Here is a 23,303-nt window from a genome sequence, read left to right on the forward strand (position 1 = left end):
CAATCCCTACAGGCTGAGGCGTGCGAGAGGGTACCCTCCCAGCCACTCACAATCATGCCGTCCTTAGGAATGTGCTGAGGATGCTTCTCCAGGATGCAGGAGGGAGATGCAAATGAAGCGAACGTTTAGGCGGCTCCCAGCCAATCCGCTCAGTCGGGCCCCGCCCATTATACGTGCCGTTCAGCACCCGAGGCGGAGCTACAGGCATCTTCTCCCCCCCCCCCGCGCCGCCCCTTCCTCTCTGCATCAGCGGAAGTGTGGCTTTCCTTGGCTAACCTCCTACGTGTGTTTTGACACGGCTTAGTTGGGTTGCATGGGATCTAGTGGGACAATGGAGTCACCTCTTACTGACCGTCTCCTTCGGGTGGGGGGGGGGACGGGACATGCCTGCCTGCATGCTGTGTTTATATTTATTTAAAGGATCCGTTTTATTCATTATCCATTTATATACCATTTCCCACATCTAAAAGAATATCTCTAAGCGGTTTACAAAACCAAAATTAAACTTGCATCGTAATAAATAGCAAAGCTCATCAGTTTGAAATGTTAGAAATGTTTAAAACCAAAACTAAAAGCACAGTACATACTAAAGCAAACTAACTGGGGCGCACAGGCAATCAGGGAAGGCTTGGGTAAAGAGATGGGTCTGTAACAACCTGCAAGGCATCCTCTGATGATCTTAGTGATGGGAACTATATCAGGGAAGATGATCCACCAGGTATCCTAGTCTCAAGCTATTCAGGGCTTTATATAGCAACAGCAAGACCTGGAACTTGGCTTGGTTGCTAATAAGTATCCAGTACACTTGACAGAATCAGATGGTAAATACTGTATCAGGCTGCAAGGGAGAATAAATTTGTATGTGTGAATGCCCTGCCCTTTTGGGTAAAACTCTTTCTACAAAGGTTTGAAGGTCTATGTCATGGAAGATGGAGCAAATTTGTTTTCTGATACTGCAGAAAGCAGGACTTCTACCAATGGGTTCAAATTGCAAAAAAGAAAGAAAGAAAAGAACAAGGATTTAGACAAAATTTTAGAAGAACTTCCTGATGGCGCAAGGTGTTCAATAGTGGAACAGACTGCCTCGGAAGGCGGTCTGCTCTCCTTCGTTAGTGGGTTTTAAAGCAAAGGCTGCATATCCACCTATCAGGGATACTATGTGGCTGGATTGCCCGCATAAAAGACCTTGGAGGTACCATCCAACTCTATGATTCTATAAACAGCATGTCAGGGAGAAGCAGAGCGATGCAGTGGAAGGTGTGCTTAACTCTTTTGCCTCTTGGCCATTTCTCTAATCAAAATCATTCTACCCAGACTGATTTTCCACTGCAGAGGAGAAGACACAGACCCTTACCCCCGGCATTCTCTGCATATCCTCCATTCTCCTGCATTCTCTGCATATCCTCCCTGCATATCCTCCATTCAAGTTTGCAGCCTCCCATTGCTGCTTTCACTGAAAATAAAATAAAGCCCCTTGGGAGACTGTTCCACATTGCTGACATGTAGCAGTCCCAGCTTGGTAGAAGACAGACCAATCTGCAAAAGAGATCTGACAAAAGCAGCAGTCACCTGCAGGGACTCATGTTCCTCTGGTATTTCTTTGGTCATTGTAGAAAGAGATATAACTGGGTCTTGGTGATCAACAAAAGTTTGTGTTGGTTTACTGCAGCTCAGACCCAAAGGATTATTACCAAAAGAACATGGCACAGGAGGCAGACGCTGGCAGAGATGCTGATACTCAGAGGCAATGGAATTGGGCAAGGAGGTGTGTGGAGGGAAGAAAGAGGGTGGTTGTCCTAGATCAGCCTTCCTTAACCTGGTGCCCTCCAGATGTGTTGGACCATGCTAGCTGTGGATGAAGGGATTTGCAGTCCAACACATTGGGAGGACATCCAGTTGGGGATGGCTGGTCCTATCCTGTCTCCCATTTGGTCACAGGGCAAAGATCATGGAGCAGGGTCCCTTGGGTCCTTCCTGCATTCCAGTCTTATGCATGATCACTTGGAAGCCTCAATATGTTGTGTGTGTGTGTGTGTGTGTGAGTGAGTGAGAGAGAGAGAGAGAGAGAGAGAGAGAAACTTGGGAAAGAAAATTGGTGACAAAGAATGGAGGGCTGGCTTACTGGCAATTTTCATAAAAGGATGGGGCATGTATTGTGAGGAGGGGGGAAGTGGGTTGATAGCCTGCATTTTGCCTGTGTATGTGTGTGTGCATGTATGCATTCGTGGGTAGAAGGCTAGAGAAGACTGCCTATTTTGAGAGCCACTGATTAAATTCCAGAGGGGTAGTCGGTTACAGCAAAAACAACTAAGTGCCTTGTTGGACAAATTCCTGGAGGAAAATTCAAATTCCTGGGGCTGGACAAATTCCTGGAGGAAAAGGCTATCAATGGCTACTAGTCTTGATGGCTATGTGCTACCTCCAGTACCAGAGGCAGTGATCCTACGTACACCAGTTGCTGAGAACATGGGTGGGAGGGTGCTGTTGCACTTTAGTCCTGCTTGTCCTGGTTGACAGCTGGTTGGCTGCTGTGTGAACAGAATGCTGGGCTAGATGGACGCTTGGTCTGATCCAGCAGGGCTCTTCTTAGGTCCTTATGTTCTTGTGGCACCTTTTAGACTAACATGTGTATTCTGGCATTAGCTTTTTGTGGACACTGGACACATTGTTATTACAGTTATGGTTCTGAATACTGATATTAGCAATAATGAGCCAAGGGAAAAATGCAACATGACAAGGTTGGGATTAGTGTGGCTAAGCTTGAGAGACTTGACAAGGTGCAGTCATGGCAACTTCAGAGAGTCCCTCTCCCCGTAGAATTTGAGGATATTCTTCATCGCATTACTCCAGGGGCAAGATTTTCCATTTCTGAAATAAACTTTCCTTCTGGATTTAAGGGTGCAATCCTATGCACGCTTACCCAAGAGGAAGCCCCACTGAACACACAATATTCCCTTTTGTTCCCATCTCAGTCTTTAAAACAAAACACCCCCCCCCCCCCCGGATCCCAAGTAAGTGTGCACAAGACTGCAAGAGCATCCACATTCACCTGGGGTTAAGCCCGGCTGGATTGATTGGGACAGACTTCTGAGCAGAGATAAATAGGGCTGCGCTGCGAATTCCACAAGGAATCAGGGGGAAAATATATAATGGTGAATATCCTAAAAAATAAAATTGCCAGAGAGAAAGAACGCTGCCGCGCTCCAATTCTGTGCCATGCCAGACAGGTAAATAAACGCATCCTGCGTTTAGGAGAGAAACACGCCCGCCTTTTAACTCCATTTTCCAGGAAGCCTAAACCCACCAGAGAAAGGGAGAGAAAACCAGATAGGGCGGAGCCAGCAGCCAAATCGTGGCTGTGATTGGCTGGTCCCTCCCCTCCCGCCCCGCCCCGCCCCGCCCCGCCCCGCCCCGCCAGTTTGCGCTAACTCTTAAAAGGGCGATGCACAGGGAGACTCCCTTAAAACGGGGGCCTCAAGAGCGCGGGAGCTCCTTCGGGGTGGGCACCGAGGGGGTTAACCAGGCCCCTCCCTCGGTGACACGGTCCTCCAGCGCACGCGCAGTGGGCGGAAGGGAGGCGGGCGAGGAGTGCGTGTCGTCGCGGGACATGAGCGGCTGGCCGGGCCTGAGGACGGACTGCGAGGCGCTGCTCAGCCGGTTCCAGGAGGCCGAGAGCGCCCGCTACGAGCGCTTCGCCTCGCTCTGGAGGCAGCACCGCTTCCACACCATTTTCTAGTGGGTGGCCCCCTCCCCGCCTCAGACGGTGCCTCGCGGGGGGGAGGGGGAGTGCTTCGGGAGGGGAGGGCGGTAGGGGGAGTGCCTGAATGGGGGGAGGGGGAGTGCCTGATGGGGGGAGGGGGAGTGCCTGATGGGGGGAGGGGGAGTGCCTGATGGGGGGAGGGGGAGTGCCTGATGGGGGGAGGGGGAGTGCCTGATGGGGGGAGGGGGAGTGCCTGATGGGGGGAGGGGGAGTGCCTGATGGGGGGAGGGGGAGTGCTTCGGGAGGGTAGGGCGGGAGGGGGAGTGCCTGATGGGGGGCAGAGGGGGAATGCTGGAGGGGGAGGGGGAGTGTCTCATGGAGAAGGGGGGCAAACAAAATGATCAAGGGGTTGGAGCCACTGTCCTTTGTAGGGAGGTTGCAGCATCTGGGCCTCCTTGGCTTAGGAAAAAAAAGGCAAGTAAGGGGAGATATGATAGAGGTCTACAAAGTTATGCACAGTGTGGAAAAAGTGGATAAGGAGACATTTTTCTCCCTCTTGTATAAAAGGGTGATCCCACAAAGCTGATTGGGGGGAGATTCAGGAGAGATAAAAGGAAGGACTTCTTTGCACAGCACATAGTCAAACTATGGAGTTCACTTCTACGGGATGTAGTGATGGCCACTAATTTGGTTGGCTTTAAAAGGGGGTTAGAGAAATTCATGGAGGACAAGGCTATCAATGGCTGCTAGTTCTGATGGCTATATGCTACCTCCAGTGTCAGGCAGTCTGCCTAGGTACACTAGTTGCTGGGGAACATGGGCAGGAGGGTGCTGTTGCACTCACATCCTGCTTGTGGGTTTCCCATGGGCAGCTGGTTGGCCACTGTGTGAAGAGAATGCTGGACTCAATGGCTCCTTGGTCTGATCCAGATTGGCTGTTCATATGTTTTCATGAGTGCTGCCCAGAGGCATGGGCAGTGTGCCAGTGTCCTGTGGGTGGAGGCTCTCTGCCTGCACAACCCAGCATTTCTTAAGTTTCAAACTGAACATTGCTTCATTTTCTCTTTCTCTCCTTCTCTTTTGGTTTTTTTGTTCTTTTTAATTTAAGTGATTGTTGAGGCATTCTGTGTTCATGGAACCCTTTCCAAACAGTCCTGTCTGGTGACATCCCCCCCCCTCCCCGGGTGTGCTGCAGAGGGTTCTGGGCCCATGTTGTAGGTCATGCTCTTCGGTCAAGTGGGTTGACAGGGAGGCTCAATGCTCTTTTGCAGTTGTGTCTTGCAGTGGAAAATGGGGGAGTGCTGGGCAAGCTTGGCTGCTGTGGCTCATCATAATGGGGAACTTGACTGGTTTCTGAAGAACTCCTGCAAAAGCTTCAGCTGATAATGTAAAAAAATGTTATGATAACTGTGTAGACCTGATGGGAAAAGGGCGGGTTGATTCTGGCCTCTTCCCTTAGAAGCTGATGGTTGCTTGTGGCAGCATTACTGCTTCCCTTGCCTTCCTATTCTCTCGCGTGGTGACTTTGGAAGTGACCCATTGCCACCCCCCTAGATGGACCACTTCAGCATGCCTTTCTCAATCCTATTAAAGCCTAATGCAGTTTCCCCCAATTTGGTGCCCTCCAGATGTTTGGGACTTCAACTCCCATCAGGCTTAGCAAGCATGGCCAATGATCAGGAATGCTGGGAGTTGTCATCCAAAACATCTGGAGGGCACCAGGCTGGGGAAGATGGCCTAATCCTTCAACACTGACTCTTTTTCCCCTAGCGTGTGTTGGATTCCCTGCTGTGTTATTGCCTCCTTTTCTATCAATAATGTGGGTTCTTGTTTCATATTTTCTTGCATGTAATTGAATAGGTTTGACATATATCACACTGTATCTTGTTTTTATGGTGATCTTGTTTTGTCTAGTGGTAAAATAAGGACTCCAGAGCAGATTAAGTTCACCAAAGAGGCATTAGCTCTGGTATGGCCGTACTTCTTGCCTCCTTACACCTTCCAGATCCGAGTTGGTGCCCTTTATCTTCTGTATGGCTTGTACAATACACAACTGTGTCAGCCAAAGGAAAAGGTAAAGTACGCCTCAACCTGTTTGCTTTCAACCTCTTCTTGCCTACAGTCTTCTGTGACTTTGTTGTTGGTGACTGATGTACAACATCCTTGGGGGGTGTAAAAGAAGGGCAACAGAGTAGGTAAGAGTATGAGCTGTGAGCCAGAAAATGATGAATTCAAGTCTTGTCTTGGTCATGAGCTCTCACTGGGTCGCCTTAGGCAAGTTGGTGTTTCAGCCTCAACCTCCTGCCTCTGTCACATGGGGTGGTTATATTTTAGTATGAAATGGGTTATTGTTTTAGCTGTTCAAAATTTTGTTTATTTTTATTGTAAGTTGCCTTGAGTGTTTTTTGAGAAAGGTCTTAAGACATTTCAGAATAACATGAGGATAATACTGGCCTAACATACAGGATTGTTCACCCTGAGGTAACGTGGGAGAGTCAAAAAGCATTATATGCAAGCATGTATATGTTTAAATCATTAGTTTAAAAATGTTGGGATACACTTACGAAGGCTGTTGTAGTTATCAGTGACCAGTAGAGGTCCTTTCCTTCCAGGCATCTGAAAGAGTGGACTACAAATGGAATTGGCATGAAATAATTCTGTGTAGAGGGCGAGAAACATTTTTTGTTAATGATATGAACTAGTTTTGCACTTGTTCCTCACTCTGCTCATCGAGAGTCTTGTATATTCCGTTTCCCATGCAGAACACATGTATGTTGCTCCATTCATTTAAATGTAGCTGAGTGTGAGTACACTTTTGACTATAGCTTGCTTAAGAAGATAATTGACTGTTTAGGCCTCTTGTTGTAGTTGTCTACAAACTACTGCAGCTAATGATTCAGTATGTAAACTGCAAATGGAGCTTCATTCTAATTTTCACTGAGATGGTAAATGAGTGTCTGGACAATACTACTTCAGACTGCACTAGGGTGGGGGTGTCATATGATGGAATGCTCCTCCTTACTAAACATTCTCTTCACATAGAAAACTAGCCCATCAAACAAAAGGCTAGCGAGAACCCTTCTTTCTGATCTTCTAATTTGGTATATGTAGGGAACTTCTTGTATCAAGGAGCATTTGATTTGGGAGCTCCACTACCCCTGTATTCTGAAGTGGTACAGCTCAGTTTTGCTGTCTCAGTGAGAACAGAGTGTTAATTTTAGGTACTTAAACGCTGCTGTGCTTTGCATCTTTCCTTCAGTCAGCAAGAAATATGAGCCAGTCAGCTGCATTGCAATTACTTTATATTTCTGACTTCAGTTTGAAGAACTGTCTATGTGTTTCCACTTCAGATCAGGGTTGCACTCAAAGATTGGTCTGAAGTCAGTAAATTCCAGCAGGAGCTGTTAGACGCACAGCATTATGATGCAGCGTATATCTTCAGAAAGCTTCGGATGGACAAAGCGTTCTTCTTCACAGCAATGCCCAAACTCGTGAGTTACTAAATCCAGATCAACAAAATCTGCCATTGCTTTATACCAGGTGTCGGGAACTGTTTCAGCCCTGGGGACTGGATTGCTTCTTAGAACACCCTTGGGAGTCAGTTGATGTCAAAGTGTTGGCCCCTCTTTCCTGAAGCCCCTCCCTTCCCCAAAGCCACACCCACTGACATCAGTTTCCTAGCTCAGTCCTACAGAAAGACAACCTTTTCTGTCGCCCTGAGCTGGGGAAACCCCAGTATGGGAAGCCTTGGAGAAAAACTGGCAGGCTGGATGGAGAGCCCCCAAGGGCTGGAGGTTCTCCATCCCCACTTTACATTTTTGTAGAGTTCACATAAACGTTGATGGAAATACGGATGTATCTGTCCTGCCCCCTGGTTTTCCCCTTGTAAGTGTGGGCTGGCAGGAGGGTATAGGTTGCTTGTCCCATCTGCCAACATTGATACCTCCCCCCGCCCCCAGACAAAGGTCTTCTTTGTGTTAGATTTTTCCCAGGTGTTAAATCATAGAATCATAGAATAGTAGGGTTGGAAGTGGCCTACAAGGCCATCGAGTCCAACCCCCTGCTCAATGCAGGAATCCAAGTCATAGCATCCCTGACGGATGGCTGTCCAGCCTCATCTTGAATGCCTCCAGTGTGGGAGAGCCCACCACCTCCCTAGGTCATTGGTTCCATTGTCGTATTGCTATAACAGTCAGGACGTTTTTCCTGATGTTCAGCCGGAATCTGGCTTCCTGTCACTTGAGCCCCTTATTCTGTGTCCTGCACTCTGGGATGATCAAGAAGAGATCCTGGCCTTCTTCTCTGTGACAACCTTTCAAGTACTTGGAGTGCTGTCATATCTCCCCTCAGTCTTCTCTTCTCAAGGCTAAACATGCCCAGTTCCTTCAGTCTCTCCTCATAGGGCTTTGTTTCCTGTCCCCTGATCATCTTTGTTGCCCACCTCTGAACCCTCTCCAGTTTGTCTGCATCCTTCTTAAAGTGTGGTGCCCAGAACTGGACACAGTACTCCAGATGAGGCCTAACCAGTGCTGAGTAGAGGGGAACTAGTACTTCCTGGGATTTGGAAGCTGTGCTTCTATGAATGCAGCCCAAAAGAGCATTGGCCTTTTTTGCAGCCACATCACATTGTTGGCTCATATTCATCTTGTGATCTACAACTATTCCAAGATCCTTCTCGCTTGTAGTGTGGTTGATCCACGTATCCCCCATCTTGTAACTGTGCATTTGGTTTCTTTTTCCTAGGTGCAGAACTTGGCATTTATCCCTATTCAGTGTCATTCTGTTGTTTTCTGCCCAGCGCTCCAGTCTATCCAGATCACTCTGAATTTTGTTTCTTTCTTCCAAAGTATTAGCTATCCCACCCAGTTTGGTGTCATCTGCAAATTTGATCAGCATTCCCTGCACCTCCTCCTCCAAGTCATTAATACAAATGTTGAAGAGCACTGGGCCCAGGACTGAGCCCTGCGGTACCCCACTCATTACCTCTCCCCAGTTTGAGAAGGTCCCATTGATAAGCACTCTTTGAGTCCGATTCTGTAGCCAACTGTGGATCCACCGGATCATTGTTTCATCTAGCCCACTTTGAGCTAGTTTGCTCATCAGGATATCATGGAGCACGTTGTCGAAAGCGTCGCTGAAGTCGAGGTATATGATGTCTACAGCATTCCCACGGTCTACAAGGGAGGTGACTTGATCAAAAAATGAGGTCAGATTCGTCTGGCAGGATTTGTTCTTGACAAATCCATGTTGGCTTTGAGTAATCACGGCATTATTTTCAAGGTGCTTCCAGATGGATTGCTTTATCATTGCTCCAGAATTTTCCCAGGGATTGATGTCAGACTGACTAGTCTGTAGTTCCCAGGTCCCTCCTTTTTACCCTTTTTGAAGATAGGGACCACATTAGCCCTCCTCCAGTGATCTGGCACTTCCCCCGTCCTCCATGATTTCTCAAAGAGAATAGACAGCGGTTCTGAGAGTTCTTCTGCCAGTTCCTTTATTACTCTAGGATGCAGTTCATCTGGCCCTGGAGATTTGAACTCATTCAAAGTAATTAGGTGTTCCTTGACCATATGCCTATCGATCTCAAGCTGCAATCCTGCCCCTTCAGCCTGTACTTCGCCTTTGCCTGGGGGGTCATAGACCCTCTTTTGGGAGAAGACTGAGCCAAAGTAGGAATTGAGCACCTCTGCCTTTTCTTTGTCATCTGTTATCGTTTTGCCATCCTTATTTAATAGCTGAACAACCATTTCTTTCCTTTGCCTTTTACTATGCACGTAGCTGAAGAAAGCCTTTTTGTTGTTTTTAGCATCCCTCACTAACCTCAGCTCGTTCTCAGCTTTAGCCTTCCTGATGCCATCCCTGCAATTCTGTGCTACCTGCCTGTACTATTCCTTTGTGACTTGGCCTTCTTTCCACTTCCTATATGTGTCCTTTTTTGTTTTCAGGTCGTCCCTAAGCTTTTTGTGAAGCCACATTGGCTTCTTCTGTTGTCTTCCACCTTTTCTTCTTGTTGGAATTGTTTGTGATTGTGCCTCGAGAATTTCCTTTTTTAAAAGCTCCCACCCATCTTGGACTCCTTTTCTCGTTAGAGTTGCTTGCCATGGGACCTTACTGATCATTGTTCTGAGTTTATTAAAATCAGCTTTCCTAAAATCCAAGGTACGTGTTTGACTACACTCGGCTTTTGCTTCCCTTAGAACCAAGAACTAAAGTGCAACATGGTCGCTTTCCCCCAGAGTTCCTGTCACTGCTACTTTATCCACTAAGTCATCTCTGTTGGTTAGGATCAAGCCAAGGATAGCCGATCCTCTAGTTCCTTCCTCTACTTTCTGTAGGAGGAAGTTATCCGCCACACAAGTCAGGAATTTCCTGGAGGGGCCATGTTTTGCAGAATTTGTCTCCCAACAAATGTTGGGGAAATTGAAGTCCCCCATTACTACTACATCAGGCTTCCTTAAAACATTAGCTATTTGCTTTTCAAAAGTTTCATCCTCGGCTTCTCCTTGATTGGGTGGCTGGTAGTAGATTTGGACCACCAGGTTCCTTTTATTCTTTGCTCCATTTATTTTGATCCATATGCTCTTGATGGGGCTACCAAGCTCCTCCTCCTGTATTTCTGTGCAGAGATATGTATTTTTCACATACAGTGCAATCCCATCTCCCTTTCTGTTCCTCCTGTTCTTTTTGAACAAGTTCTATCCTTCAGTTGCTGTATTCCAGTCATGAGAGTCATCCCACCAAGTCTCAGTTATACCTATTAAGCCATAATTTCCTTCCCGTATTAAGAGTTCAGGTTCGTTCTGCTTGTTTCCCATACTCTGGGCATTAGTATATAGACATCGAAGACCATGTGCTTCATAGTCTGGCTTTCTTCCTACATGTTTCTGAAGACTGTTATTGGGCACTATTAGAGCTGTTCTCTCCATTGTGGTACATTAGACTTCACCCATTGTTACCCTCAACTTTGAGATGAATCGTGGGGGAAGGAAACGTAAAGCCCTCCTGATGAAGTTCTTCATGCTGTGGCCAAACACATTCTTTCCAGTCCTTGTGAGGTACAATCTGTCCCTTGCCAACAGTCCACTTTCCAGGAAGTATAGCCCATGGTCCCAGAATCCAAATCTCTCGTGTTGGCACCACCTTCATAGCTGGTCATTCACCCAAAGTATTTCTCTTTCCCTTTCTATTCCTCTTCTAACTACTGGAAGGATGGATGAAAAAACTATCTGGGCCCCAAAGTTCTTGAGTTTCCTTCCCAAAGCTTCAAAGTCTGACGTGATTTCTTCGTAGCTCCGCTTGGCGGTATCATTTGTTCCCACATGGATGAGAAGAAAGGGGTACCTGTCAGTGGGCTTTATGAGCACAGGCAACCTTTCAGTCATGTCTCTAATTCGTCCTCCCAGGAGACAACATACCTGGCGAGTCCACGGGTCTGTGTGACATACTTGGGTCTCGATCCCACACAGCAAGGAGTCTCCCACTACTACCACTCTTCTCTTCTTGTTGTAGGCCTGGGTTTCATCGCCTCTGTTTGACTGACCTTCAGCCTCTTGCTCACTCTCATGTAGGTTCCCCTGTGATTCTTCTTCTGCAGGCTGACCTCCAGTCTCATCTGCAAGTAGCTGGAATCGGTTCCACAGCTCCACTGCTTCCACTGGTGCAGAGTGGCGTCTATTTCTTCTTCTCCTAACTGTCACCCTTTTCCAAGGAGTATCTTCTCCTCCATTTTTCATCACCTCAGCATTTCCCACTGCCTCATCTTGCTGTTGCTCTTCAAGCTTCAAGCTTTGCTGCTATAGTTCCCCCATTCTGTCCAAGAACTCTTCGTGTTCTCTTATTCCCCGGAGGGTCGACAGTCGCCGCTCCAGTCCACTTACTGCTTCCAGCAGCATGATCAACTTGCACTTGTTGCAGGTGTAGGCCACGTTGTTCTCGGGCAAGAAAACAAACATTGCACACACCTTGCAGGTCACCACCACTGGAAAGTCCTGTCCTTCCATTGCCTCTTTTCCCTTTTTGTGTCTAGCTTTGTGATTGTTTTAGACTAGCCTGTGCCTGCTCCTCTACGCAGTAGAGGTTAAAAACAGAGTCCCACTGGTGTGGATGTATGTGTTGTTGTTGTTCAGTCGTGTCCAACTCTTCTTGACCCCATGGACCATAGCACGCCAGGCCTTCCTGTCCTGCGCTCTCTCCCGAAGCGTGCTCAAGTTCATATTCATTGCATCCGTGATGCTATCTAGCCATCTCACCCTCTGCCGTCCCCTTCTCCTTTTGCCTTCAGTCTTTCCCAGCATCAGGATCTTTTCCAGAGAGTTTTCTCTTCGCATTAGGTGGCCAAAATATTTGAGCTTCAGCTTCAGGATCTGTCCTTCCAATGAGCACTCAGGGTTGATTTCCTTTAGGATGGACTGATTTGACCTCCTTGCAGTCCAGGGGACTCGTAAGAGTCTTCTCCAGCACCACAGCTCGAAAGCATCAATTCTTCGGTGCTCAGCCTTCCTTATAGTCCAGCTTTCACAGCCATACATTGCTACTGGGAAAACCATAGCTTTGATTAGATGGACCTTTGTTGGCAAGGTGATGTCTCTGCTTCTTACTATGCTGTCTAGGTTTGCCATAGCTTTCCTCCCAAGGAGCAAGCGTCTTTTAATTTCATGGCTACAGTCGCCGTCTGCGGTGATCTTGGAGCCCAAGAAAGTAAAATCTGTCACTGCTTCCATTTCTTCCCCTTCTATATGCCAGGAAGTGATGGGGCCAGATGCCATGATCTGAGTTTTGTTAATGTTGAGTTTCAAACCAGCTTTTGCACTCTCCTCTTTCACCCTCAACAAGAGGCTCTTGAGATCCTCTTCGCTTTCTGCCATTAGGGTGGTATCATCTGCATATCGGAGGTTGTTGATAATTCTCCCAGCAATCTTAATTTTGACCTGTGATTCATCCAACCCGGCGTTTCTCATGATGTACTCTGCATATAAGTTAAATAAGCAGGGTGACAATATGCAGTCTTGTCGTACTCCTTTCCCAATTTTGAACCAATCGGTTGTTCCATGTCTGGTTCTTACTGTTGCTTCTTGACCCTCGTACAGGTTTCTCAGGAGACAGGTAAGGTGGTCTGGTACTCCCATCACTTTAAGAATTTGCCACAGTTTGTTGTGATCCACACAATCAAAGGCTTTAGCGTAGTCAATGAAGCAGAAATAGACGTTTTTCTGGAATTCTCTTGCTTTCTCCATGATGCAGCGAATGTTGGCGATTTGATCTCTAGTTCCTCTGCCTCTTTGAAACCCAGCTTGTACTTCCGGTAGTTCTCGGTTCGCATACTGCTGAAGCCTAGCTTGTAGGATTTTGAGCATTACCTTGCTGGCATGTGAAATGAGCGCAATTGTGCGGTAGTTTGAACACTCTTTGGCGTTGCCCTTCTTTGGAATTGGAATGTAAACTGACCTTTTCCAGTCTTGTGGCCATTGTGGAGTGTTCCAAATTTGTTGGCATATTGAATACAGCACTTTAACAGCATCATCTTTTAGGATTTTAAATAGCTCAGCTGGAATACTGTCATCTCCGCTAGCTTGGTTGTTAGTAATGCTTCCTAAGGCCCACTTGACTTCACTCTCTAGGATGTCCGGCTCAAGTTCAGTGACCGCACTATCATGGCTATCAAGGACATTCAGATCTTTCCTGTATAGTTCTTCTGTGTATTCTTGCCACCTCTTCTTAATCTCATCTGCTTCTGCTAGGTCCCTGCCTTCTTTGTCCTTTATCATGCCCGTCTTTGCACAAAACGTTCCCTTGAGATCTCTTCAAGAATATTGGAGATCTCTAGTCTTTCCCATTCTGTTGTTTTCCTCGATTTCTTTGCATTGTTCATTTAAGAAGGCCTTCTTGTCTCTCCTTGCTATTCTCTGGAACTCTGCATTCAGTTGGATATATCTTCCCCTTTCTCCCTTGCATTTCACTCAGCTACTTGTAAAGCCACCTCAGACAGCCACTTGGCTTTCTTGCATTTCTTTTTCTTTGGGATGGATTGAGTTGCTGCCTCCTGAACAATGTTACGGACCTCCGTCCATAGTTCCTCAGGCACTCTGTCCGTCAGGTCTAATCCCTGAAATCTATTCCTCACCTCCACTGTATATTCATTAGAGATATGATTTAGGTCATACCTGAATGGTTTAGTGGTTTTCCCTACGTTCTTCAATTTAAGCCGAAATTTTGCAAGAAGCAGCTCATGATCTGAGCCACAGTCAGCTCCAGGTCTTGTTTTTACTGACTGTATGGAGCTTCTCCATCTTTGATTATGTCCTTTGTAGCCAATCTGATTTCGATATTGACCATCTGGTGATGTCCATGTGTAGAGTTGTCTGTTGTGCTGTTGGAAAAGAGTGTTTGCTATGATCAGCGTGTTCTCTTGGCAAAACTCTATTAGCTTTTGTCCTGCTTCATTTTGTACACCAAGGCCATGCCTGCCTGTTATCCCAGTGATTTCTTGACTTCCTACTTTAGCATTCCAATCCCCTATGATGAAGAGGACATCTTTTTTTGGTGTTAGTTCTAGAAGGTGTTGTAGGTCTTCATAGAACCCATCAACCTCAGCTTCTTCGGCCTCAGTGGTTGGGGCATAGACTTGAATTACTGTGATGTTGAATGGTTTGCCTTGGATTCGTACTGAGATCATTCTGTCGTTTTTGAGATTGTACCCAGTACTGCTTTTCCCACCCTTTTGTTGACTATGAGTGCTACTCCATTTCTTCTAAGGGATTCTTGCCCGCAATAGTAGATATGATGGTCACCTGAATTAAATTCACCCATGCCTGTCCATTTTAGTTCGCTGATTCCCAAGATGTCGATGTTCAATCTTGCCATCTCATGTTTGACCACCTGCAGCTTACCTTGATTCATTGATCTGACATTCCAGGTTCCTAAACAATATTGTTCTTTACAGCATCGGATTTTCTTTTCACCACCAGACACATCCACAGCTGAGTGTCCTTTCGGCTTTGGCCCAGCCGCTTCACTCTTTCTGGCGCTACTTGGAAATACCCTCTGCTCTTCCCCAGTAGCATATTGGACACCTTCCGACCTGAGGGGCTGATCTTCCGGCGTCATCTCTTTTAGCCTTGTGATACGTTCCATGGGGTTTTCTTGGCAAGAATACTGGAGTGGGTTGCCATTTCCTTCTCCAGTGGACCACATTTTGTCAGAACTCTCTGCCATGACCTGTCCGTCTTGGGTGGCCCTGCACGGCATAGCTTATGGCTTCACTGAGTTACGCAAGCCCCTTCGCCACAACAAGGCAGTGATCCATGAAGGGGCGATGTATGTGTTACAAGATAAATAAATGGAAAAAAGTTAGTTAAAAAATAAAATAAAATGAAAAATGAAAAAAAAAAACGTTAAGGGCCTCCCCCTTGACCTCCCCTGCCGAACTCCCCTGGCCAACTCCTGTTTGCTCCCCCTGTTCACTTGCTCTGGTCGCTCGCTCTCTGGGAGCTTGCTTGCTTCTGTAGTCCCTGGACCAGCTGGAGCAGCTTGCTCTGCTCTGCTCAGCTGGGAGGCGGGAAACAGACTGAATCTGGAAGTGTGTCTGTCTGGGTGAAAAATAGGCTAAGGGCAGCATTTGCAGGTGAGAATTGGTGGGCACAGTAGGGATACTTGCCATTCCTCCCCTTTTAATGCCTTAAACAAGTGTGGGATTGGGGCTATGTGTTGCCGAGATAAGTCAGAACTAGATGTTATCTTGGTTGGGGGTAAATCAGGTGAGGGCAACCTCTGGCACATGAGCCTAATCCAGTTTGTGGAGGTGCTCAGTTTGGCCTGTAGGGAATGGTGCACCCTCTGTGGGCCCCTCCTCAAGCCCTGTCCCCTGGCCTGGATGCTTGGGGAGGAATTGAGGGATTCCCCTGGAGTCCTGCAAGCCCTAGCTCTTACCCAATAAATTCTCAAAATAGACAAGACTTCGGCAGCCAGCCTGGCTCTTTGGGCCACATATTTGGTTGTGAGAGAGTGTGTGAGCTGTTTTGACAATAACCAGTTTGAAGATAACTAGCTCAGCTTCTCTCTGGAGAAGTTGTCAGTGGCTGTGACGGCTGCTAAAAGTCATTACCGTTTTGGAGTAAGAACTTCTAGGTCTTGGTCTTCATTAGCATGATTCGACAAGCGGTGAGTGGGCTGAAGTAAGCCCAGGGACTTTGCGTCTTGAGTTGCCATGTGCTCGCCATATGCTCCTGAGAGCTCCAATTGAATTGAAGGGGTGTGGCCTGATTACTCCCAGCAGCTGTGTGGGTGGGGAGTTTCAGTCTGTTTCCTGCCTCCTAGCTGAGCAGAGCAGAGGAAGCTGCTCCAGCTGGTCTAGGGGCTATACAAGCAAGCTAGCTCCCAGAGAGCGAGCAATCAGAGTGAGCGAACAGGAACAGCAAACAGGAGTTCGGTAGGGGAGGTCAAGGGGGAGGTACCTAACAATTTTTTAAAATTTCTTTTTCTTGCAACATACACTTCCATACCAGTGGGACTCTGTTGTTAACCTCCAATGAATAGAGGACAAAGTACAGGCTATCCCAGTACAATCAGAAAGCTAGAAACATAAAGGGAATAGAGACTATGGAAGGAAAAGACGCTTCAGTGGTGTTGACCTGCAAGGTCTGTGCAATGTTTGTTTTCTTGCCTGAGATCAACATGGCCTACATGTGCAACAAGTGCAAGTTGATTACACTGTTGGAAGAAAAAGTAAGAAGACTGGAGTGGCAACTGTCGACCCTTCAGGAATAAGAGAAGATGAGGAGTTCTTAAACAGAAGGGTGGAACTACAGCAGCAAGCAAAGTACAGAAGCTAGAAGAACAACAGCAAGCTGAGGCAGAAGAGGAAAATGCTGAGGCGAGGAAAAATGAAGTAGAGGATACTCCTTGGAAAAGGTGACAGTTAGGAGCAGAACTAGAAGCCACTCTCCACCAGTGCAACTATGGGACTGTTTTCAGGTACTTGAGGATGAGGCTGGAGGGCAGCCTGCAGAGGAAGAATTACATGGGACCCCACATGAGAGTGAGCAAGAGGTTGAAGGTCAGTCAAGCAGAGGCAATGAAACCAAGACCTACAACAACGAGAAGAGTAGCAGTTGTGGGAGACTCCTTGCTGCGTGGGATCGAAACCCAAGTATGTTGCGAAGACCCATGGACTCGCCAGGTATGCTGTCTCCCAGGATGGATTAGAGGCATGACTGAAGGGTTGCCTACACTCATAAAGCCCACTGACAGGCATCCCTTTCTTCTCATCCATGTGGGAACAAATGATACCGCCAAGCAGAGCTACGAAGAAATCACATCAGACTTTGAAGCTTTGGGAAGGAAACTCAAGAACTTTGGGGCCCAGATAGTTTTTTCATCCATCCTTCCAGTAGTTAGAAGAGGAATAGAAAGGGAAAGAGAAATACTTCGGGCGAATGACCAGCTATGAAGGTGGTGCCGACACGAGAGATTTGGATTCTGGGACCATGGGCTATACTTCCTGGAAGGTGGACTGTTGGCAAGGGACAGATTGTACCTCACAAGGACTGGGAAGAATGTGTTTGGCCACAGCATGAAGAACTTCATCAGGAGGGCTTTACGTCTCCTTCCCCCACGATTCAGCTTAAAGTTGAGGGTAACAATGGGTGAAGTCTAATGTATCACAATGGAGAGAACAGCTCTAATAGTGCCCAGTAATAGTCTTCAGAAACATGTAGGAAGAAAGCCAGACTATGAAGCACCTGGTCTTCGATGTCTATATACTAATACCCAGAGTATGGGAAGCAAGCAGAACGAACCTGAACTCTTAATACAGGAGGGAAATTATGACTTGGTAGGTGTAACTGAAACTTGGTGGGATGACTCCCATGACTGGAATAGAGCAATTGAAGGATATAACTTCTTCAGAAAGAACACAAGGAACAGAAAGGGAGGTGGAGTTGCACTATGTTTAATATATATCTCTGCACAGAAATACAGGAGGATGAGCTTGGTAGCCTCATCGAGAGCATCTGGATTAAATTAAATGGAGCAAAGAATAACAGGAACATAGTAGTTGGAGTCTACTACCGGCCACCCAATCAAGGAGAAGCCGAGGAGGAAATTTCTGAAAAGCACATTGCCGATGTTTCAAGGAAGCATGATGTAGTAATAATGGGGGACTTCAATTTTCCTGATATTTGTTGGGAGACAAATTCTGTGAAACATGGCCCCTTCCAAGAGATTCCTGACTTGTGTTGCTGATAACTTCCTCCTACTGAAAGTAGAGGAAGGAACTGGAGGATCAGCTATCCTTGACTTTATCCTAACTAACAGAGATGACTTAATGGCTAAGTAGTAGTTACGGGAACATTGGGGGAAAATGACCATATGGTACTTGAGTTCTTGGCTCTAAGGGAAGTAAAAGCTGAGTGTAGCCAAACATGTACCCTAGATTTTAGGAAAGTCAGTTTTAATGAACTCAGAACAATGATAAGTAAGGTCCCAAGGTGAGCGACTCTAATGAGAAACGGCGTCCAAGATGGGTGGGAGTTTTTAAAAGGAGATTCTAAAGGCACAGTTACAAACAATTCCAACAAGAAAAAGGAGGAAGACAACAGAAGAACCCAATGTGGCTTCACAAACAGCTAAGAGATGACCTGAAAGCAAAAAAGGACACATATAGGAAGTTGAAGGAAGGCCAAGCTACAAAGGAAGAGTACAGGCAGGTAGCACAGAGTTGCAGGGATGGCGTCGGGAAGGCTAAAGCTGAGAATGAGCTGAGGTTAGCAAGGGATGCTAAAAGCAACAAAAAAGCTTTCTTCAGCTACGTGCATAGTAAAAGACAGAGGAAAGAAATGGTGGTCCAACTATTAAATAAGGATGGCAAAATGATAACAGATGACAAAGAAAAGGCAGAGGTGCTCAATTCCTACTTTGGCTTAGTCTTCTCCCAAAAGAGGGTCTATGACCCCCCCCCCCCCCCCCCGGCAAAGGTGAAGTACAGCCTGAAGGGGCATGATTGCAGCTTGAGATTGATAGGCATAAGTTCAAGGAACACCTAATGACTTTGAATGAGTTCAAATCTCCAGGGCCAGATGAACTGCATCCTAGAGTAAAAAAGGAACTGGCAGAAGAACTCTCAGAACCGCTGTCTATTCTCTTTGAGAAATCATGGAGGACGGAGGAAGTGCCAGATGACTGGAGGAGGGCTAATGTGGTCCCTATCTTCAAAAAGGGTAAAAAGGAGGGACCTGGGAACTACAGACCAGTCAGTCTGACATCAATCCCTGGGAAAATTCTGGAGCAGATGATAAAGCAATCAGTCCGTAAGCATCTTGAAAACAATGCAGTGTTTATGCGAAGCCAACATGTATTTGTCAAGAACAAATCCTGCCAGACAAATCTGACCTCATTTTTTGATCAAGTCACCTCCCTTGTGGACTGTGGGAATGCTGTGGACATAATATATCTGAACTTCAGCGAAGCTTTCAACAAAGTGCCCCATGATATCCTGATGAGCAAACCAGCTCAAAGTGGGCTAGATGAAAGAACGATCTGGTGGATCCACAGTTGGCTACAGAATCGGACTCAAAGAGTGCTTATCAATGGGACCTTCTCAAACTGGGGAGAGGTAATGAGCGGGGTACCGCAGGGCTCAGTCCTGGGCCCAGTGCTCTTCAACATTTGTATTAATGACTTGGAGGAGGAGGTGCAGGGAATGCTGTTCAAATTTTCAGATGACATATTGGGTGGGATAGCTGATACCCTGGAAGATAAAAACAAAATTCTAAGTAATCTTGATAGACTGGAGCGCTGGGCAGAAAACAACAGAATGAAACTTAATAGGGATAAATACCAAGTTCCGCACCTAGGAAAAAGAACACATGCACAATTAAAAGGGCAACAATACTACACGCGAGAGGGATCTTGGAATTGCTGTAGGTTGCAAGCTGAATACGAGCCAACAATGTGATGTGGCTGCAAAAAAGGGAAATGCTCTTTTGGGTTGCATTATTTACTTTATTTATTTATTTTTATTTATTACATTTATTGATCGCCCATCTGGCTGGTCACCCAGCCACTCTGGGAGATGTACAGAATATAATAAAACAGTTTAAAACAATAAAATTCTACAATAAAAATGTTTTCTAAAATACCCTAACCCACCCCAAATGCCTGCCTGAACAACCACGTTTTTAATGCACAGCGGAAGCTCATTAATAGAAGTATAGCTTCCAAATCACGTGAAGTACTAGTTCCCCTCTACTTAGCACTGCTTAGGCCTCATCTGGAGTACTGTGTCCAGCTCTGGGCATCACACTTGAAGAAGGATGCAGACAAACTGGAGAGGGTTCAGAGGAGGGCAATGAAGATGATCAGGGGACTGGAAACAAAGCCCTATGAGGAGAGACTGAAAGAACTGGGCATGTTTAGTTTTGAGAAGAGTGACTGAGGGGAGATAGGATAGCGGTCTTCAAGTACTTGAAAGGTTGTCACAGAGAGGAAGGCCAGGATCTCTTCTCGATCATCCCAGAGTGCAGGACATGGAATAATGGGTTCAAGTTCAGCCAGAATCTGGCTTCCTGTAACATCAGGAAAAATCCTGACTGTTAGGGCAATACGACAATGGAACCAGTTACCTAGGGAGGTGGTGGGCTCTCCCATGCTGGAGGCATGAAGCTGGACAGCCATCTGTCAGGGATGCTCTGACTTAGATTCCTGCATTGAGCAGGGGGTTGGACTTGATGGTCTTGTAGGCCCCTTCCAACCCTACTATTCTATGATTCTACAAATTACTGGGATAAGAGGGAGACTTGAGCTTAAGGACATGAAAAAGTGGAGGAATACTGAGCTGTATCATTTTAATTTATTACTTCAAAAGACATATACAAAACAGCAGTATAACACACCTTGACTGAACTGTATTGTCTAGGGTTGCTCAGTGTTAAATGATTGCATTTGTAATTGAAAATAGTACTTGGATGTTTTCAGCTGTGTTAGGAGCCAGATAAACTTGATGGTGAATGTTTTGGCATACTGCTGTCTGATGCTAGTTTCTGTGCTATGGAAATACACTTTATTGTGACTGTGAGATAAGCAGTGCATATTTTATAGAAACATAGTTCTTATGATGTAAGAATGTTTGAAATGTCAGTGGCATTCCACTTAAATTGGTATATTTGAGCACCCAACTTTTCCTTTCATTTTGATCCTAATGTGACTTTCTTTCTAGCTTTCCTTTAGGACAAAAAAGAAAATGGATGATAGGATAGAGATGAAGAGTGAATTCAGGGATCCAAGTGACCGAGTTGCCATGCTTAAGCCAGCTGACTTCTTAGAGGTATAGTTACATCTTTCTCTAACATGACCATTGCTGTTGTCTTTCATGTAGCCTGACTGGTTTTTTAATCATGTCCTGGTACAGGGGTTGATCTCTAGCCTTGTGTACAAGTTATACTGCAAGGACTATGTAATGGGTATAATATATTTAAGAAACAGCTATACCATTCACATATTGTGCTGTTCTTTGCATTACTAAAAACGTTCTTCATTTGAATGTTTTGTCTTACCAATACATACAGACGCCATGGAACTGAAGCTGTAGTTCCTCATTTTCACACTTCAGTATGTGATTTCTGGGGAGAATCCAATCTCACACAGTTTTTTCTTTTTAAATGCCTTTTCCCCCTTGTGTATTCTGTGAAGCTGCTACACTGACCTGACGCAGACATAACATTCTTGATCTGCTAGTCATGCTTAGGAGATTAGGAACATACAGTGGGGTGATGTGTCCCCTTTCTACTCTTGTACATTTTTCCCTTCTTCCCTTTCATAGTTTGCTTTATTTTTTTTTTAGAATATTTTTGAATTGACATGCTCCACTCAATGAGCACTCAAGGTGATGTACAAATAAAAACAATACATATAAAATACATAAACTACAGATATCTGAACAACTATTTGTAGAATAAAACCAAGGGTTAGTAATAAAATGAGAGGCCAGCACAAATGATTAAAAGTTTGGTAGAACAGTGTTGTCTTGACTAGTCCTCTAAAGACAGTAAAGAGGAGGCTAGTCTAACCTCTGTGGGGAAGGAGTTCCACAACCAGAGTGTTGCTACTCAAAAGGCCCTGTCTCGAGTACCCACCTTTCTCCTCTCTAGGAGGTGGGACACATAACTAACTGTGATGTAGCATTGCATCAGCATTGGAGCTAACTATGATTGTCCTTGTAGCCAGAGTTTAAAACTTGGGGTGTGAAGTATCCACCACATACTTCCATGGCTTGGAACAATTCTGTGGCTAAGATTGTTACATCTGCTCCAAGCCGCTGGTGAAGAAGAATGCTGCAAAAGAACCCTATTCATTATGAAACCTAATAGATGTTTCTACTGATTTTGTTCTAGATCATGGGTGGGCAACTTGTGGCTTTCCAGATGTTGTTGGACTGCATCATCCCTCACCATTTGCTCTGCTGGCTAGGACTGATGGGAATTGCAGTCCAACAATATCTGGAGGGCCATAAGTAGGCTACCCCTGCTCTAGATAATAGTTGAGATTCCCTTTGAATTGAGAGTTTTATGTTGGCACTTGGTATACCTGCAAATTCTCCATGGAGCCTATTGTTCGGCAAGTTAGTAAAAAAAAAAAAGAAGAGTGCTGAACCATCCACATCTTAAATTACAGCTGGGGGCGGGAGGCGGGGAGAGCAAGCTTTGCCTGCAAAGTCTACAGATGTCCTTTGTGTCCTGAACCTGCTGATAATGATTTGCAGCTGCTTGTCGCTTGATTTTATTATGGAACATATTTGCAGGATAAGGACGTTCATGGGTATTTTTTTTTACTTCTCTGTGCCCTCATTTAATTGAAAACATCAGGACATTTCTATCGTGACTGTGCTGGCCAGCCTAAAAGCAATTTAGTACTTTTATGGGAACAGAATATTCCTGCATGCCAGTCACAAGGTCACCCTTAAACAAGGATGAAGCTTTTACATAAGAAAAAGGTTACTACTTGTTCAACATGGTGCATAAAGGAATTTGAATGAAAAACGAAATCAAGCAGTTTGAAGACCTTATTAGCAGGTGTACTGTATACTGTGCAAGAACTTGAATTTTTTGAGGTGTCCTATTTTTTTTTCTCTGCATAAAAAGTAGGAAGGAATGTCTTCAGTGACATTATGAGGGGAAAACTACATCTATTAGGTAGCTTCCAGGCCAGCCTCTCTTTGTGCAGTCTGCTTCATGATGGTCACATAAGAGGCTATCACTTGTTTACTGTTGAGCAACAAGTAGTAACACCTCCATTTTTTAAATGTAAAAGCTTGACCTTTGTTTAAGGTTGATCTTGTGACTGACCTTCTCCTGCAGCCTTGCTCTGTCCCTCTCCCTCAACCTTGTCCCGCTTCTTCTCTATTACTGGAGCCTTTTTTCAGTGGTGACTTTCCACTATTGCACCTTTTTCACCTTGCTAACTTCCTTTTTAGCAGAAGCTCATCCAGCTACTTTAAGGTCCTGCCTCAAAATGTGGCTGTTTTGGCTACCCTGCCTAATTTCTTTTGGGAAGCATATGGGCACAGTTGTGCAAATTCAGCATTATTCAGGGGGGAAAATAAGTAATACAAAGT

The 23,303-nt window shown here is 45.8% G+C and overlaps 1 protein-coding gene across 1 annotated transcript in view; it reads left to right on the plus strand.

Annotated features, from left to right (window-relative positions):
• The first annotated feature begins 3,553 nt into the window (after positions 1 to 3,553).
• The window catches only part of SNAPC1 (small nuclear RNA activating complex polypeptide 1), a 31,734-nt gene continuing 11,984 nt past the window's right edge, over positions 3,554 to 23,303 (plus strand). The window contains exons 1-4 of the mRNA XM_084836663.1: positions 3,554 to 3,735; positions 5,615 to 5,774; positions 7,051 to 7,191; positions 20,910 to 21,017. Coding sequence (XP_084692789.1) covers positions 3,608 to 3,735; positions 5,615 to 5,774; positions 7,051 to 7,191; positions 20,910 to 21,017 — 537 coding nt within the window. The 5' untranslated portion in view covers positions 3,554 to 3,607. The remainder of the gene's footprint in view (positions 3,736 to 5,614; positions 5,775 to 7,050; positions 7,192 to 20,909; positions 21,018 to 23,303) is intronic.

The sequence above is a fragment of the Heloderma suspectum genome, chromosome 1 (genome assembly GCF_057233095.1).
Source record: "Heloderma suspectum isolate Gila_16-S chromosome 1, 16-S_ref, whole genome shotgun sequence".
Taxonomy (NCBI): Eukaryota; Metazoa; Chordata; class Lepidosauria; order Squamata; family Helodermatidae; genus Heloderma; species Heloderma suspectum.